The following is a 17,118-nucleotide window of genomic DNA, read 5'->3' as shown; positions in this document are numbered from 1 at the left end:
AAACTGATGGGGAAAAAAACCCTGTTTTTTCAAAGCTTCAAACTGATTCAGTGTTTTCTTCCTGTCATCTTAATTTGTTAATTATTTAAGTTTAAAAAATATATTTAGTGTAGGCCTATTTTAGTTTTTTATATATATATATATATCATTTCATTCTGTTTTTCTCTGTTGTCACTGCCAGAAATGCTGCGTGATCATGTGGATCAGGTTCTGCTGTTGGTCTGTTCTGCTGCTGTTTGCACGTTACAATAAACATGTGATCATTTTTTGTTGTATTTTTCAGAGGTCACAGACACTCGTTAAATTTATTTTTATTTAATGGAAATTCAATATTATAATCTTATCAGTTAACGGTTAATAATCGGATAACGAGCGGCGGTTGTCGGTCGGGAAAATTAACCGAAATGAGCATCCCTAATATAAATATAAAACAATTCTTAGATATATACATGCATGTGTGTGTGTGTATTTATATATACAAAATAATTATACACAGTACACACACATATATTACGTAAACAAACTTTTATTTTGGAAGCGATTAATCGTTGCAAAGCACTAATTTAAGATTTAATGCGATATCAGCAGCAAAGGCTATATTCATGGCAATCAACATTTACATTTTTACAAATAATAGTCAAGTCAAGTCAAGTCATCTTCATTTATATAGCGCTTTTAACAATGTAGATTGTTTCAAAGCTGCTTTACAGAGATAAACGTATAATTTAAGCTAACAGATTGTTTTGGCTTTATAGCGGTTCTTGAATAATTTTATTTTCCAGCTAAAGTTAGTTTTGATTGATTCACTTCCGTCGCAACGATCATTAGTTATTAAATTAGGGGCCGCTAAGACGACACCGTTCTCTCTACACAGACTTTAAACTGAACCTGTGAGAAACACTGATGGCGATCACGTGCTCATCAAGAATTAATTCTATAGTTATGTGCGTTTGATTATATGTGCGCAAGTTTGTAATTCCCTACAAACCAAGCCTTAAACTACTTGTCTGGCCTTCAAATTTTTATACAGAATTTTATCACTTCGGGGGAAGATACACGAAACCGAAATTATCCCACAATGCTTTATCTGTAGAGTGGTACAGGGATCCTCCATAGGGAGAGGCTAGTGGGCACTTCAGCACTGCGGTGGTAATAAGGTAATAATGATTACAATATTACTGATGCATTGTTTACAATCATTTAATTTTCAGAAAGCAGATTATCTAAGAGAAGAGTTCAAAATTTCTATGCACAAACACAATCAGTTATTTCAAAAGAATAAAAAAAAATATATATGTTTATCAAGAATGATAAATCTAGAAGAGTAATTTAAAGACATCTTGATTTGTACGAGCATGAGCGTTGGCCTCACCTTCATGTCTCCGTAGTGCAGAGGGTTTCTCACGTCATGGGCGTAGATCGCACTGACTCCGACGTCCCTGACCGTGGTCATCACTCCTTTCACTGTAACCGTGGCGACTGCCGAGTTAGTGGACGACCAGCTGAAGTTGCCACTTCCTCCGGTCGCCTGGAGAACACACAACATCACATTAGTGCGCAGACTACACACTACACACATAAGAATAGATTCAAACTTTATCTCCCGTTGTGTGTTTTTGAAGTCTACAATGCTAAATGCTTGATGACAAAAGAAAGGAAAGCCGTAAGACACCTGTATGGTGTACTGGTACGCCCCCTCTTTAGGCTGCCAGGGGAACGTGAGGATGGCGGGTTTGAGGACTATGGGGTCGTAGATCTCCACGTCCTGCTCATTGCGCACAGGAACAGAGAGAGCACGGACACCTCCTGCCTGGAGACACACACGAGGTTTCAACCGACTAGAATAGGGTCGATAAACCAACACTGAACACTGGGAAGATCCCAGTGTAATGGGGTACATTACACAATTTTAAATGCTTAAGAAAACAAATGTTTACCTTGAAACAAGACAAAAACCTACTTGATCAACGACTGCTTTGAGTGTGCCGTCAATGCCGGTCTGACCTCGCTTCAAAGCTTTCACGTGGTGGTACGATCCATTAACAGACGATTCCAGAACCACAAAGTACTCGCTAGGGAATGTGGTTTCTATACGGATGTTCTGTGAAAATATGAGTTTTCATTAAACAAAAAAAACACTGCCACAAGTTTTGAATTTAATTTACACTAAAGAACTGAAGCATCACTTCACATTCATAGCCATTGAAGAAACCACTGTTGCTGTTTTATTACATTTATTTAGTGGTTTTTGAATGTGCAATCTAAACCACTGAATAGACCATAAACATAACTTCACTAGTAGATCATAGCAGCCAATCATCGGAGTTACTGATGCGCAGCTAGTACTTTATTCTGTAGTTGTGTTTTCATCAGTTTATGTGCATCTTTTAATAATGAATAAAACATTATCCACCTTAAAGGGTTAGTTTACCGAAATTTGAATTCGGTCATTCACCCTAATGTTCTTCCAAACCCACAAGTCAACGCAACCAAAACTTTCATGCATTATAAAGTACAGACAAAACATTGAGAAGTCTTCTGATAACTTGATCAAATATAACTCACAGAAGCTCAAACGTGCTTATGTGTCAGGCGAGAACAATGCTTTTATTTCTGGGTAACTAACTCTTTAAGTGAGTGTAGTGATTACCGGTAACATTTTTATGAACTTTACAATCAGATATATTCAAAATAAACATAATATTACAAATTATTTCTGCAGAAAATGACGTGAATGCAGAAGTGAACTTGAACTAAGTTACGTGCCATTCATTCAGAATGATCATGTTGTGGACGCGCTCTTCCTGGAGCAACGCGACAGCAACTAAACTCAAATAATGCACATTACTTAACAATGCATATTGTTTTATTACAATATTGTTGTCTTTATAATGTTATGTAATATGACAGTCCTGCCAATAGTCATTAGTCGTGCAGTGCCGTTTGAGCCGCGCGCGCTGAAGCTGATCACGCGCACTACAGCGCTAATTCAAGGGATGCCTCCAATATAAGATAAATCAGATATAGATAGGCGGATATCCCGGATGGGAGGGGCGCGGTTGACATTCATTTTCGGTTGACATTTTTGGCTGGCTTTTTTATTTCGGCCCGAAACCGATAATGACATTTTCAGCGACTGAAATTTCGGTGCACCCCTAAAAAAAACAAAGACATTTTTTAAAAGTCCAAACTCAACTTACATCAGACAGATAAATCTTGTGGCCTGACTTATCAAACACTTCAATGAAGATCTCATATTTCCTCCCTGTCTCAAGGACCCAGCGATCCTCGGGATGAATCTTGAATGCTAGCAGAGAAGACGATAAAAAAAAAAGTTTCAATCAATAATAGTCAATAATAGTCAATCACCTATACTAAAACATTTTATTAAATTACTTATCAATTCATCAACCTAATGAGATTACAAGTTGTCAAAATTCCTGACATTTTTCTCCATGCAAAGCTAGTGAAGAGACAAACCCAGGTATCCAGGCTCCACGACGTAGATGGTGCTGTTGGGAAGTCGGGAAACGCCCTGCATCCCGAGACCTTGGCGTTCAGAATCAAGGAAACCTCAGAGAGAAGTTATCAAATCAACAAACACAATCAATCCTCTCTAACAGAACACGCTACAGCCTCCTCTCTTCAGTGGATCTCCGAGACCGAAGCGGTCAGTGTGAAGGATACTCTTGTGGTCCAGCACAATGTTGGTGTGTCCATGCTGAAGGGCAAACACTGTCGAGCTGCTCTGGTCCAGGTATGCGACCGGGGCCTCAGGGTCTCCATTAGCGGTGACCACGCCGTTCTGAAGCTGAAGCTCATACTGATCACAGGGCATGGACAGCTCTGAAAGTGAGGAGGACACACTCAGCACAGACACAGCGGTGCAAAACAACATGGACAACCCATATGGACATTTTTCCCCAATATTTAAGTTAAAACTATAATGATTATCAAAGTATGAGCATGTGTAATCCAGCTTCCGACAGTGTTAAGATGGCAATATAGAGGCCATAGTGCAGCTTTAACTTACATTATTAGACCTAGGTAATGGATTATAGCCTGATTAGTTTGTTATTTTTGGCCAAAAATCTCAAACACGCTGTAATAACCAAAGAGTATTGGGTGTAACAATATATCGTAATACAAAAATGCAACAATTCGTGGATATTGACAATATGTATTGTGTATAGTTCACCCAAAATAAAAATGACTTTGTTATAGTGTCAGTACTACATTAAACTGCTATATATAATGTATAATGCAATGGGGGAATATGTGTGGCTCCTGATAATGCCAGATGTCTGATGTTACCAGTATAAAGTGGCCTACATTATTGTAAATATATCTAGTCAGTGACAGAGTGCAAACATATTCGTCTACAATAATTCTGTGTTTTCAGCTTCAGAATCATGAACATTGTTATTCTGGTGTCTCTATTGTCCTGTCCTGTGCTAAGCCCAAGCCTATTCATTTACACACACATAATGTAATACCAAATTTACCATTTTAATCAACAGTACATTTTTAGTTAACTTTTTATTATGTCTCGGAATAATACATTGAGTACAATATCAGTGTACAATAATAGAGAGTTCAATATCGTGATATGTGTCGAATCGTGACATGAGGCCGTTGTTACACCGCTACCAAAGAGAACATCATTGATTGATGAATTAGTAAAAGCTTACCTGTAATCTTTCCCTGACGGATTTTCTGGACTTTGTACGTGATGGATGTGCCAGCCAGCAGATAAACATCATACGCAGGACTCAAGAGAATGTTTTCCAGAATCAGCAACCTGACCTCGGCAGCACCAACGTCCTGAAAACACAGTCACCCAGAAGTGTGCCACGTTCAGAAAGACACACTCATGACACTGTTGCGAACACTCACATCTTTATTCTCAAAACATGGCAAAAATATATTCATATGAAGTATAGAATGGATCACACATGTGACATGGACCTTATAGATGGACTCCTGTATTTTGGCTTTGAGTTTGGCGTGGCCGGTCTTGATTCCTGAAACGAGGATGATATCGCCCTGATGTCCCACTCGCTCCATCTCAGAGATATACGCCGGAGGAGTGTACGCTGACTCCGCAAACCTCAGGACCCTGCATACACACACACACACACACGCGCATGAACGCGCAGGCAAGCTTGAACAGAGCGCAGACATATCATATTTGAATGATGTGAAGGATAGATCCTTCACTTCAATAAATGGTGCTATCTTATGGTTGTCTAATGTTTTGTCACAAGGAATGTTTTTTTAAAGATATACATTTAAGCAGATTACAATCCAGACAGAACAGACTGTTTTCATTCACATATAATTAAAAGGTACAATATGCAATATTTTCTGCCGCTAGAGGCGCTACATTCCAAACAACAACAGCGGCGTAGCTTGATGACGATGTGAAGGAGCGTGGAATGATGGGAACTGTCGTTTTTAACTCCACCGTGGATGTAAATCAGACAGACGGGAATCGAAAAGTCATGTTCATGGATGAGGTAAAGCTCTATCTTTATAAATGTTGCGTTTAATGACAAGCTTTTATTTCATTAAAATGAATTAACCGCAAGAAAAGTACGGTTTAAAACTAAATTGGTTATCATGTTACTGTATTTGTCGAACTCGTTGTGATAACGCTGCACAGTTTTACGTGTTCTAAACCATCGTTGTAAAAGTGCATTCGAACACACACATCATTTGCCAAAAGACGGATTAATCTTTATGTATAACACATGCTATATTTATTTACATGGCCATAAACACCAGACGTGATAAACAACGTCAATAAACTAAACACAAGCCTAAAGCAATAATACTTTCCTTACATAAATATAACTATTACCAAATGCTACATTTGGAATATATAAAATAGACCCGTACGTTTATGGGACTTGTGTTTGTCGACAGAACCGGCTGCAATCGGTAAAGAATAATTGTGTTCATAACGACTGCACGAAACAAGCTAACGTTTGTTGCTTGATAGACGCTACAACTACAACTTCCGCATGTGTCCAGGACTCCGCGCAGTACGAGCGGAAACCGAGGGTAACGCGGATATGACGCCACTGACTGGCGACTCCAGCTCACCCGCTCACCCGCCCCGCTTCCTCGGTTAAAATCACAATTTTCTCACGATTTAAAAATAGTTGGAAACATTTGAGATATTGTATGTAATCAACTTAACAAAATATATAACACTGGCCTTGTGATTTTTGGATATTTTAATGCAAAAATATGACATATTGTACCTTTAAAAGGATAGTTGATCATTCATAATTTCCCCACCCTCGTGTCGTACCAAACCTTTCTTTGTTCCATAAAATAAGTTTTTTTTTTGTCTATACAATGTGTCAATGAAGTCCTCACTAAATCCCACTGTGTGGACAAAAACAGTTCACACATTCTCTAAATATCTTCTTTTGTGCTGTCTTACAACTTCAGAGAAGTTGAGGATGAGTAAATTACATTTTTTATTTTTGGGTGAACTATCCACATATATTGTGTTTACCCGACAGCTAAGGGATTAAAAAACACTCTTCAGAGCTTAGAAAATTCAGTTTTCAAAATGAAATGTGAAATATTCCGACATGAGGAGATGTGATAAACAGGACTACGCAGTAAACGACGGCTTGATTTGTTCAGGAAGCGAGAGCTCTTACTGTAGGGTGTTGTAGGAATCAGGGAAGCCTGCCATCTCAGCGTCCTTCACGATGGTCCACTCGAACAGCAGACTGGCCAGAGTACTGAAGGTGTTTCCTGAAGACCGAACGAGGAACACTTTTACCCAGACTGCACATCAATGACACGAGCACAATCCTGGTCATGCTGGAAGCTTCAAACTGTTTTTTATGTTTGCGGAAGTTAACAACGATGCAGTGTTGTATAGCGGTCAATGACGAATTAACCACGTATTATACCCAACTACATAAGATTTTGTTTTAAGATATTTTATTCTCATAATGATGCTCTTTTCCATTATGATATCAAAACAGGTTCATCACCCCGTCCAAAAAATTACATCAAAGTTAATTTTAATGTAAGAAATATTAAGCATGCTAGCCATATAATAGGTATATTCAAATCATTATATGTATAAATTACATTTAGAAGTGTTTTTAAATAAATGAGTTATGCCAGCAACAGTATGATACTGTAAATGTATCACAATTAGTCTTAAATATTTATAATTATTATTATAAATCATAATAATTATTATAATAATTATTATAATAATTTATAAATATTTATAATAATTATTATAAATCACAGCGTGTACAAATAACAAGGTCACATGACACACAGCCATCTTCTAACCGAGAACTATATTCTCAGAAGCCGAAGCACTGCTACTTCTGCGGAGTGATTAGCGCAACACTCGCAAACTCTCGTCTCCTCACCGCGGGGCGTCTCAGGCGCTGCGAGCAGATCCCTCCGCAGAAGTAGCAGTGCTTCGGCTTCTGAGAATATAGTTCCCAGTGTGTACACGGTTAGAACATGGCTGTGTGTCATGTGATCTTGTTATTTGTACACGCTGTGACTATACAAATAGAAAAATGTTGGCGTTATTTTGTCACTTATTGGGAGCAGTATGCTAGCTGGAGCCATTTACCTCCAGTCTTTGTGCTAAGCTAGGCTAGTAGTAGGTATGATCCAGACAGATGTATTATTACAATGCACACTTGATTTTAAAAGTCCCCCTGAGGTGAAAATCAAGCTTTTAATGTTATTTATGTGTCTATGTGGTGTTTTTAGTATGCTTTAAGACAAACCATGTGTAAAGTCAACACCATTGCTGAGTATTTTCTCCTTAAAACTCAAAAACGCTGGTGTTTCTGACGTCACAAACTATCTTGTGACCAATCAGATCAATGTGTGATCGTCAACCAGTGGATCTCTGAGTGAGTGAGTGAGTGGAGGCGGGGCTCATTTGCATATTCAGAGAACCACGTATACTAATTGAGGCAAGGGTGTCGAGTTACATTCCCACTATTTTAAGGCATGAACCCTTAAAACCCCAAAATCACCAAAATGGCATTTAAAAAAACAATTTAATTGACTACCGGGTGACTTTAATAGAAGTTTTCATTTTATGATAACTTTTTACATATCCTGTTTCATTCGAAAGTGAAAAATAACATCCTTATAGATGTTAAGATACAATTACCTTTGCTTGGCGACACGCGCTAAAGAAGAGCAAGAGTGAGCAGGTGTGCATGAAGACTCACCCTCTGAATCGAGCGCGTGCACCTTCAGCTCCAGCGGAGAATCCTCCAGGTGAAGCTCTCGTGTGGTGGACTCGATCTGGATCTCACTGATCACATCCACTATAGCATCACAACGCAGCACCTGTCCGGTCACTGAACACAGATCAACAGAAGCACTGAGCCTCAGCCGTTCTACACAGCTGGACAACTACTCTGAAACTACATTCGCTAATATGGTAAATGGACTGCATTTATATAGCGCTTTCACAGACCCAATGGCCCCCAAAGCACTTTACATGTTGCCTCACATTCACCAATTCATACACAGACGAATGATAATAATGATAATAATATGGTCAAACAACACAAATATGTACCGGTAATAGGAAAACAAACTCTTATTTAGGCCCTATAAATGATATCAGCTCATTTCCATTCAGAGTAACCTGATTGGAGGATTTTCTGTTTGTTGTTTAGGTCTCTGTTTGTACTTTTTGTAATATATAGAGACTACTTTGAGTATGGTTGCACTCATTGTTTGCACTCCACTCGGACCGGAGACCCTATACCTGGACCATCCCGTCTTAACACGTTCCTCCACATGCCCCAGCACAGCGAGGTCACCAGATCCAACATTTATTTGGACACTTTATTCACCCTTTTTGAACATTAAATGTGTATGTTAATAAACGCCTCCCCAAGGCCTGACGCCACACACACCACGTCTGTCGTTTGCTCCCCCCGCCATAAATTACAAGATTATTAGTTAAAACATTTTAAAATGCACCTGCAGACTATTTTTCCAGTCATGGATTTTAACATTGAGGATTTCTATAAGATATTGTGCAAAAATCTCATCTCGTCTTGTTCTCATGAGATAAGCGTATCGTATTATGTGTATTGTTAACCAATTATAGTTGAAAAGTTCCGTCGTTACCAACATTTCAATGATTTGGCCTTTCCCAAAACCATAGCTTACATTATATTTATTTATATATACCGGTATATATATATATATATATATATATACACACACATTAATTTGGTGAGGTGTGACCATGTTACTACAGTTATCCGGAGACAGTCGTGACTTGTTGGTTAGTTTATCCAAAGATGCGTCGTACTATGATCAGCAAGTTACACTAGCCAAGTTTTCCAATACCCTTCAAATAGCGCAAATTGAAAACGTACAATGGAAACAAGTACATTTTGCAAAAACTCCCATATATCGCAAAAAAAGGTTTTATGCTCGCACGGTTTTTCAGGCAATTCGGAAAAGGAATATTTCACAAACCTGCAATGGAAACGGTTTTGAGCATTTGCAGTCGCCTGACGTAGATGGGGCGGTGTGTTGGACAGAAGACGAGACAGAGTCCTTTAATAAACTCATAAAAGTATTATGGGAATACTGGATTATAAACAACAAAGAAATGCCTACCATCGTGAACCTACCAACATCAGTCGCCATGATTTTTGGGATGACTTATCGTGAGAGGAAAAAAATTATGTTTTAGTCGCATAACATCGGTCAATGGAAACGCCGTCATTTCGCAATAGTTTTTTATCGACATTTAGAAAATATTGCAAAAGTTTTGTGCAAATCTGTAATGGAAACGCACCCATGAATGAGTTGCTCACAAATCAGACTGATCCCGTTCTAATGATCCAGTGGATGATTATCAATAATTAATTATTTAAATTTGCGTCACACAGTTACACTGCCCGGAGTGTTTGGATTTAAATAGACAAAAGCTTATCATTATAGCCGTTATCATTATGTTTCTGGCATGTTTTATGTTTGGCAACAGTTCTTCTAGCCCTAATTGAAGGAGCATGTAGCTTTTCATTTCTTAAACAACCATGTAGGAAGACACATCAGGGCCATATTACAAGATGACAATGTCAAGGCAATCCAGGAGACCAGCACTCTGTAAAGACTTTCACAGAATTTAAAGGGATAGTTCACTTTGAAATTAAATGTTGGTATGTTTTATCTTACCTCAAGGGCATCCAAGATGTAGGTGTCTTTGTTTCCGCAGTATTTTCAATTTTGATATTTTTAGGTCAAACCGTTCTTGTCTGACAGTCATATCATGCAGGTCTATGGTCACTGTCTCAAAGAGCATGCACAGAGTCCAAATTAAAACAATTCCCCATCGTCCAAATTAAACAATTCCCCATCGTCCAAATTAAACAATTCCCCATCGTAAGTACACATTGATGGCCTAAGACACGAAACGAGCGGTTTGTGTAAGAAAAAGAACGGTATTTATATAGTTTTTACCTCTTGTAACACAGCCACGTCCATCTGATCTGAGGGCGTGAGCGCTTCCTGGTGTGTGACTGTGCGCAGACTGGTGCATAGATATATACACACTAGATTTTGCATTAAAGACATTCGTTCCAATGAACTGCCGTAGCCAAGGTAACATCTAGTGTATACATCTATGCACCAGTCTGCGCACGTCATACACCAGGAAGCGCTCGCGCCCTCAGATCACTTGGACGTGGCTGTGTTACAAGAGGTAAAAACGATATAAATACTTTTCGTTTTCTCACACAAACCGCTAGTTTCGTGTCTTAGGCCATCAATGTGTACTTACGATGGGGAATTGTTTAATTTGGACGATGGAGAATTGTTTTAATTTGGACTCTGTGCATGCTCTTTGAGACAGTGACCATAGACCTGCATGATATGACGGTCAGACAAGAACGGTTTGACCTAAAAATATCAAAATTGAAACTACTGTGGAAACAAAGACACCTACATCTTGGATGCACTTCAGGTAAGATAAAACATACCAAAATTTAATTTCAAAGTGAACTATCCCTTTAAGGTCTGGACTCAGAGGAGCCGATTCATGTGTGAAAATTATTCTTCATGCTCCCTCCATCAATTGTGTTAGACGAACTGTTGCCAAACATATAACATGCTAGAAACATAATCACTGCAATAATGATCCAATCATAGACTCTTAATCATTTGCCTATTTCATTCCAAACAGCGACTTTTTTTGGCCAGGCAGTGTATACAATCATTTTAGATGGCTTGTAATACAGCACCCAGGTCATTTGGACTACTTTACACATTTACGGTGATTATACGCATCCTTTCTGAAGCTCAAAAGCTCCGGTCTCAGTTCACTGTAATTGTGTGGGAGAGATGGGTTAATAAGTCAAGTCAAGTCATCTTCATTTATATAGCGCTTTTAGCAATGTAGATTGTTTCAAAGCTGCTTTACAGAGATAAACGTATAATTTAAGGTAACAGAGATTTGTTTTGGCTTTATAGCGGTTCTTGAATAAAGATATTTTCCAGCTAAAGTTACCGCTATATTACCTAACCGCTAAGACAACACCGTTCTCTCTACACAGACTTTAAACGCGAACCTGTGATAAACACTGATGGCGCTCACATGCGCATTAAGAATTAATTATATAGTTATTGAGTTATAGAAGTCTATAATGTGTTATGTGAATGCTAGGTCAAAGAGATGTGTCTTTAATCTAGCTTTGAATTGACAGAGTGTGTCTGCTTCCCGGACAATGGTAGGAAGACTGTTCCAAAGTTTTGGTGCTAAATAGGAAAAGGATCTAACGCCAGCAGTCGATTTTGATATTCTAGGTATTATTAACTGGCCGGAATTTTGAGATCGCAGTAGACGTGAAGGACTATAATGCGTTAAGAGCTCGCTCAAGTACTGCGGAGCTAAACCATTTAGTGCTTTGTAAGTGATCAGCAATATTTTAACATTTATACGATGTTTAATAGGCAGCCAATGCAGTGTTGACAGAACCGGGCTAATATGGTCATACTTCCTGGTTCTGGTAAGAACTCGAGCTGCTGCGTTTTGAACTAGCTGTAGTTTGTTTGTTAAGCGTGCAGGGCAACCACCCAGTAGAGCATTACAATAATCTAGCCTTGAGGTCATGTACGCATGAACTATTTGTTCCGCATTTGTCAATGAGACCATATTGCGCAAATTAGATATATTTTTAAGATGTAAAAATGTGGTTTTACAGATACTAGACACGTGACTTTCAAATGAAAGATTGGTATCAAAGAGCACACCCAGGTTCCTAACCGACGACGAAGACTTAACAGAGCAGCCATCAAGTGTTAGACAGTATTCTAGGTTATTACGTGTGGTTAAGTTTTTTATCCAATAATTAGAATCCCTGTTTTTTTCTGAATTTAGTAGTAGGAAATTACTAGTCATCCATTTTTTATATCAGCTATGCATTCCGTTAATTTTGTGAATTGGTAGGTTTCGTTAGGTTTTGAAGAAATATACAGCTGAGTATCGTCGGCATAACAGTGAAAGCTAATTCCATGTTTCCTAATGAGATCTCCTAATGGTAGCATGTACAGAGTGAACAGCAGCGGTCCTAGTACTGAGCCTTGTGGTACGCCATACTGAACTTGAGATCGATAAGACTCTTCATTTACTGCTACAAACTGATAACGGCTAATAACTGATATAAGAGTGCATAGCACATTGTCTCTGTAATTATCAATCATAAGATTACAAACTAACAAAAGGAATGACACAGCTACAGCAACAATAAGAAAGCCAGTGTGTGTGACTCACAGACGTCTTCAGCGAGGATGATGCTGGTGAGGCGGGAGGGCTGGGTGGAGCGGGCCTGCAGGACGGCCCTCTGAGAGCACTGGCGCTCGTCCACCTCCACCGCCTCCACACTGGCCACCTCCGGCCGGTTCGAGGACCTGAGGAAAACACCACACATTAACACCGGCGTAATAGACCACCGGCCGGTTGAAGACCTGAGGACACAACACACATTAACACCGGCGTAATAGACCACCTCCGGCCGGTTGAGGACCTGAGGACACAACACACATTAACACCGGCGTAATAGACCACCTCCGGCCGGTTGAGGACCTGTGCCCGGTTGCATAAAGCACCTTAAGTTTTTCCCTTAAGTATGACACTTAAGGGGCGATTTCCCCTTACCTAAGAAAATAACTTAAGGGTGTTGCATATAATCTCTTAAACGATTCTCTTAGGTAAGGGAAACATTTAAGTGTTTCACGACAGCGATCCTGGATTCACGTTATAAAAGTCTGTCGTTGCCATAGATACGCAAAACACTAACACAAGCGGGAAATAGCCCCCGCAACCCGGTGAACCACTCTGCTGACAGACGATTTATGAACGTGGAAAACATCTCCCACTATCGTCTGAAAACTCCCAGTTGCAAAAAAACGCAGTGCTATAAGCAGTTGTAACACCGCAGGTAAAGAGTGGTTGCGATCTGTGACACGGTCAAGGTCGCCGTCTAGTTTGTTAGTGATGTCAAATATTGCGCGTCGATCAAAACGGTATTCATGCAACAATAGGGTTCTCCCTATCCCTAAAAATTCTTCTTGGCACATAATTATCTTCAGCTGGTTCCATAAATTCAGCCATGTCGTCTTATTTTTTGTCCGCGTTACTCTTAAGGTTACGATTTCCAAACCTTAAGTTATACTTAGGGAAATGACCGTTAAGGGGTTTTATGCAACACTTAACGCTTTTTAAGGGATTATTTAAGTGAAAAAACAGCATTTAAGGGAAATTCTAAGTGTTTATGACGTTTCACTTAAAAAAACAGTTAAGTAACACTTAAGGGTATTTTTCTGCAACACCCTTAGGTTTAAGGGAAACATAAGGGCGAACTTAAGGGAAAATTTCACTTAAGGTGCTTTATGCAACCGGGCACTGAGGACACAACACACATTAACACCGGCGTAATAGACCACCTCCGGCCGGTTGAGGAACTGAGGACACAACACACATTAACACCGGTGTAATAGACCACCTCCGGCCGGTTGAAGACCTGAGGACACACACCACACATTAACACCGGCGTAATAGACCACCTCCGGCCGGTTGAGGACCTGAGGACACAACACACATTAACACCGGCGTAATAGACCACCTCCGGCCGGTTGAGGACCTGAGGACACACCACACATTACCACCGGCGTAATAGACCACCTCCGGCCGGTTGAGGACCTGAGGAGAACACCGCACACATTAACACCGGCGTAATAGACCACCTCCGGCCGGTTGAGGACCTGAGGAGAACACCGCACACATTAACACCGGCGTAATATACGGGGCTCCGGAGCGGGACCTAGGGTTCTAGAAATGTATGCATTTTGACAGGATGTAAAACATTTCACTGGTAACACTTTACAATAAGGTTCCATGTTAACTACATTGTTTCAATTAAAATGAAAATACTTCTTCAGCATTTATTATCTTAGTTAATTTCAACATTTAGTAATACATTATTAAAAGCAAAAGTCGTATCTGTTAATATTATGTAATGGACCTGAGCTAACAAGAACTGAATGAACAGTTGTAATTTTATTAGCTAACATTGATTAATACTGTAACAAATATATTGCACATTGTGAGACAATGTTAGTTAATGCATTAGCTAAACTTATCTAATGAGACGTGATATAATCTAATACTTTATTTGTCCCTTTTAAGGGAAATTTGTTTTGGGCAATATACAAATGAAGCTGAATAACAAGATAGTCATATCAATAACAAACACACAGTCGTGTTCTTCGCACTAGTTTAACGGTCTTGTAGCCTAAGGAATAAAATATGTTGTATAGCGGTTGTGGGAAACGTCGACCAGACGGAAGTGGTTCAGATTCTGCATGAAAGGGTCCAGAGTCATTTTCCTCCCCTGTTTGACAATTATTTGTTGAATTATAGACAGAAGAGGGGGTAATACCTTATTGTAAAGTGTTGCCATTATACCAGTAGTTGTGTTTTCCTAGCAAGCAAAGTGCAATCTGATATTAATAATAAACTAAACTTATAAATGAGAAAGAACTGATACAAATGAGTGAGTGAGATAGATGTGCAAAAAAGAGTGCAATAATGTTAAAATAAAATGCAACTCTTAGTATTTAGCATATGACATTTATCACATTGATTTAAAATATTTTCTTATCTACAAAGTACACAAATTGAAAAAGTGAGATTTGAGCAACTATAACTAACACATCACAGCACCACGTGCTTGAGCTTTCTGCTTTCATCGTTACAGTAACAATCCATGTATTGTTAGTTACTCTTTAAAAAAGGGTCTAATATGGTCTACTGTTCTTTATCATTTGACATGTCAAAAAAGGTATTCAATATTACACTAGAAATGCAGCAGTATTTCTTTACTACTTTACAAATATACAGCTAACGTTATTGAATGAACTTACCAGCGATAACATCCTTCACTTGCTTCCAGTGTAAAATTGATTTTTGTGCTTCTGGCAAGAGGTAATAACACTTTCGGTATGTTGAGTTTGGCAGCGCTGGTCAGGCTGCAGATGACCACAGAAGAGGTCAGGAAGAAGATCAGCGCGGTCATGATCGGGCTTCTGTCGCAGAGATATGAAACTTATGGATATTACACTATTCGTAGTTAGATAGTGTGTGCCGGTTTCAGTAGCCTCCCGCCACATCCCTCACTCACACACACACACACACACCCACCCCTGAACTGAACTAGTGTGACAGCAGTGATGGTGTGCACGCGCTCCACTTCTTCACACAGGCACTGCTGTTACTTTCATTATTGCTTCTCTCTAAACTCAGTGGTTCAGGTGTTCAAATTAAAACAAAAAACGCGAATATTAAAAATATAAGTCTCTAAAATAGGCAAAAACTTTACCGGAGCATGCACAAAATTATACTTTTTGAATACACAAAGTCGCATGGAAATACCCGCCGCAGGTTATACTATCGAGGAGGAGTGATGCATGCTGGGACTGGACCTCCGTCATTCTGAAGCTCAGTGACGAGTTTCCTTAAAGACACAGTGTAGTGATGCTTTCAGTCTGCCGAGTTAAAGTGGCTTTACATGAGTTTGAGTAGCTAGAAATGTTAAAGAACAGACTTATTAAATCAGTCAGGAGACCTAGGCTATATAATTACACTGAAATTGTTAATAATTTTGGGACATATGGTTCTTCAAAATAATATTTTAATTCATTGTATTTCCCCGAAACTACTTCACTTTATCAAAATTGAAAAGATGTATAATCCTGTAATTGGTTCTCTTCCGACTCTCACTGTAGGAGGCCTTTCTATTAAGGATAAAAAATGTAATGATATTTATATTAGAAAAATATGAACAACAGAAAAAGCGCTTCAAGGCATTGGTCAAATGGAAACAGGATTTTCATTCCATTATTTTTCAGAATCTGTGGTCAGATATTAATATGTAATTCCTAATAAAGTCAAAGAATCTCACTTTAAAATAATAAGTAGATATTATCCATGTAGCCTAATGATTTTATCAGTAAGTGATAAGAAGGGGTTTCTCCATTATGTTGTTTTTGTAAAGAGGAAACTGAAACAATTGTACATTAATTTTTAGTTGTAAGAATACCAAATTATTTTGGTCCAAAGTTTCAATGTTTACTTTTGAGGTGTTTTACAAATTTGTCACGATAACTGATGTAATGGTCTTGTTTATGGATTGTGATACCGGTTTTTTGGAAATGGATAATAAACATTTTAATTTGATTTGGGAAATATCATGTACATAAAGCAAAATATACGTTAATTGTACCAAATGGTATAGACTATTTTCCACTGAGTCAAAGTTTTTATGATTCTCTGACTTCAATACAGAACAATCGTACAGCTACTAAGACATCTGTAAGATTGATTAATAATAATATGGTTATAATAAGGTGTATCCTGTACCTTTTTCTGGGTGGATTTTATAGATTTTATGTCATTTTGGTTTGTAAGTGTATTTCCTGACGTAACATGTGTATTCAGCACCTCTAAAGATGGTATAGAAATATGTATCTTACTTTTTCTGCTATGCAATTAACAGATTTCTGTTGATATCAGTA

At 38.7% G+C, this 17,118-nt stretch overlaps 1 protein-coding gene across 1 annotated transcript in view; it reads right to left on the bottom strand.

Moving 5' to 3' along the window:
- The window catches only part of nup210 (nucleoporin 210), a 54,868-nt gene extending 38,830 nt beyond the window's left edge, over positions 1-16,038 (bottom strand). Inside the window, exons 1-12 of the mRNA XM_079588016.1 lie at positions 15,469-16,038; positions 12,818-12,954; positions 8,247-8,378; positions 6,681-6,777; positions 4,969-5,119; positions 4,692-4,824; positions 3,688-3,846; positions 3,481-3,549; positions 3,201-3,307; positions 1,961-2,101; positions 1,673-1,810; positions 1,373-1,528 (exon numbers count right to left, since the gene is read on the bottom strand). Coding sequence (XP_079444142.1) covers positions 1,373-1,528; positions 1,673-1,810; positions 1,961-2,101; positions 3,201-3,307; positions 3,481-3,549; positions 3,688-3,846; positions 4,692-4,824; positions 4,969-5,119; positions 6,681-6,777; positions 8,247-8,378; positions 12,818-12,954; positions 15,469-15,620 — 1,572 coding nt within the window. The 5' untranslated portion in view covers positions 15,621-16,038. The remainder of the gene's footprint in view (positions 1-1,372; positions 1,529-1,672; positions 1,811-1,960; positions 2,102-3,200; positions 3,308-3,480; positions 3,550-3,687; positions 3,847-4,691; positions 4,825-4,968; positions 5,120-6,680; positions 6,778-8,246; positions 8,379-12,817; positions 12,955-15,468) is intronic.
- Positions 16,039-17,118: the final 1,080 nt, after the last annotated feature.

This window comes from Phoxinus phoxinus, assembly GCF_949152265.1.
Source record: "Phoxinus phoxinus genome assembly, chromosome: 18".
Taxonomy (NCBI): domain Eukaryota; kingdom Metazoa; phylum Chordata; class Actinopteri; order Cypriniformes; family Leuciscidae; genus Phoxinus; species Phoxinus phoxinus.
The sequence above is the reverse complement of the archived record's forward strand: the minus strand, read 5'-3'. Positions and strand labels throughout refer to the sequence as shown.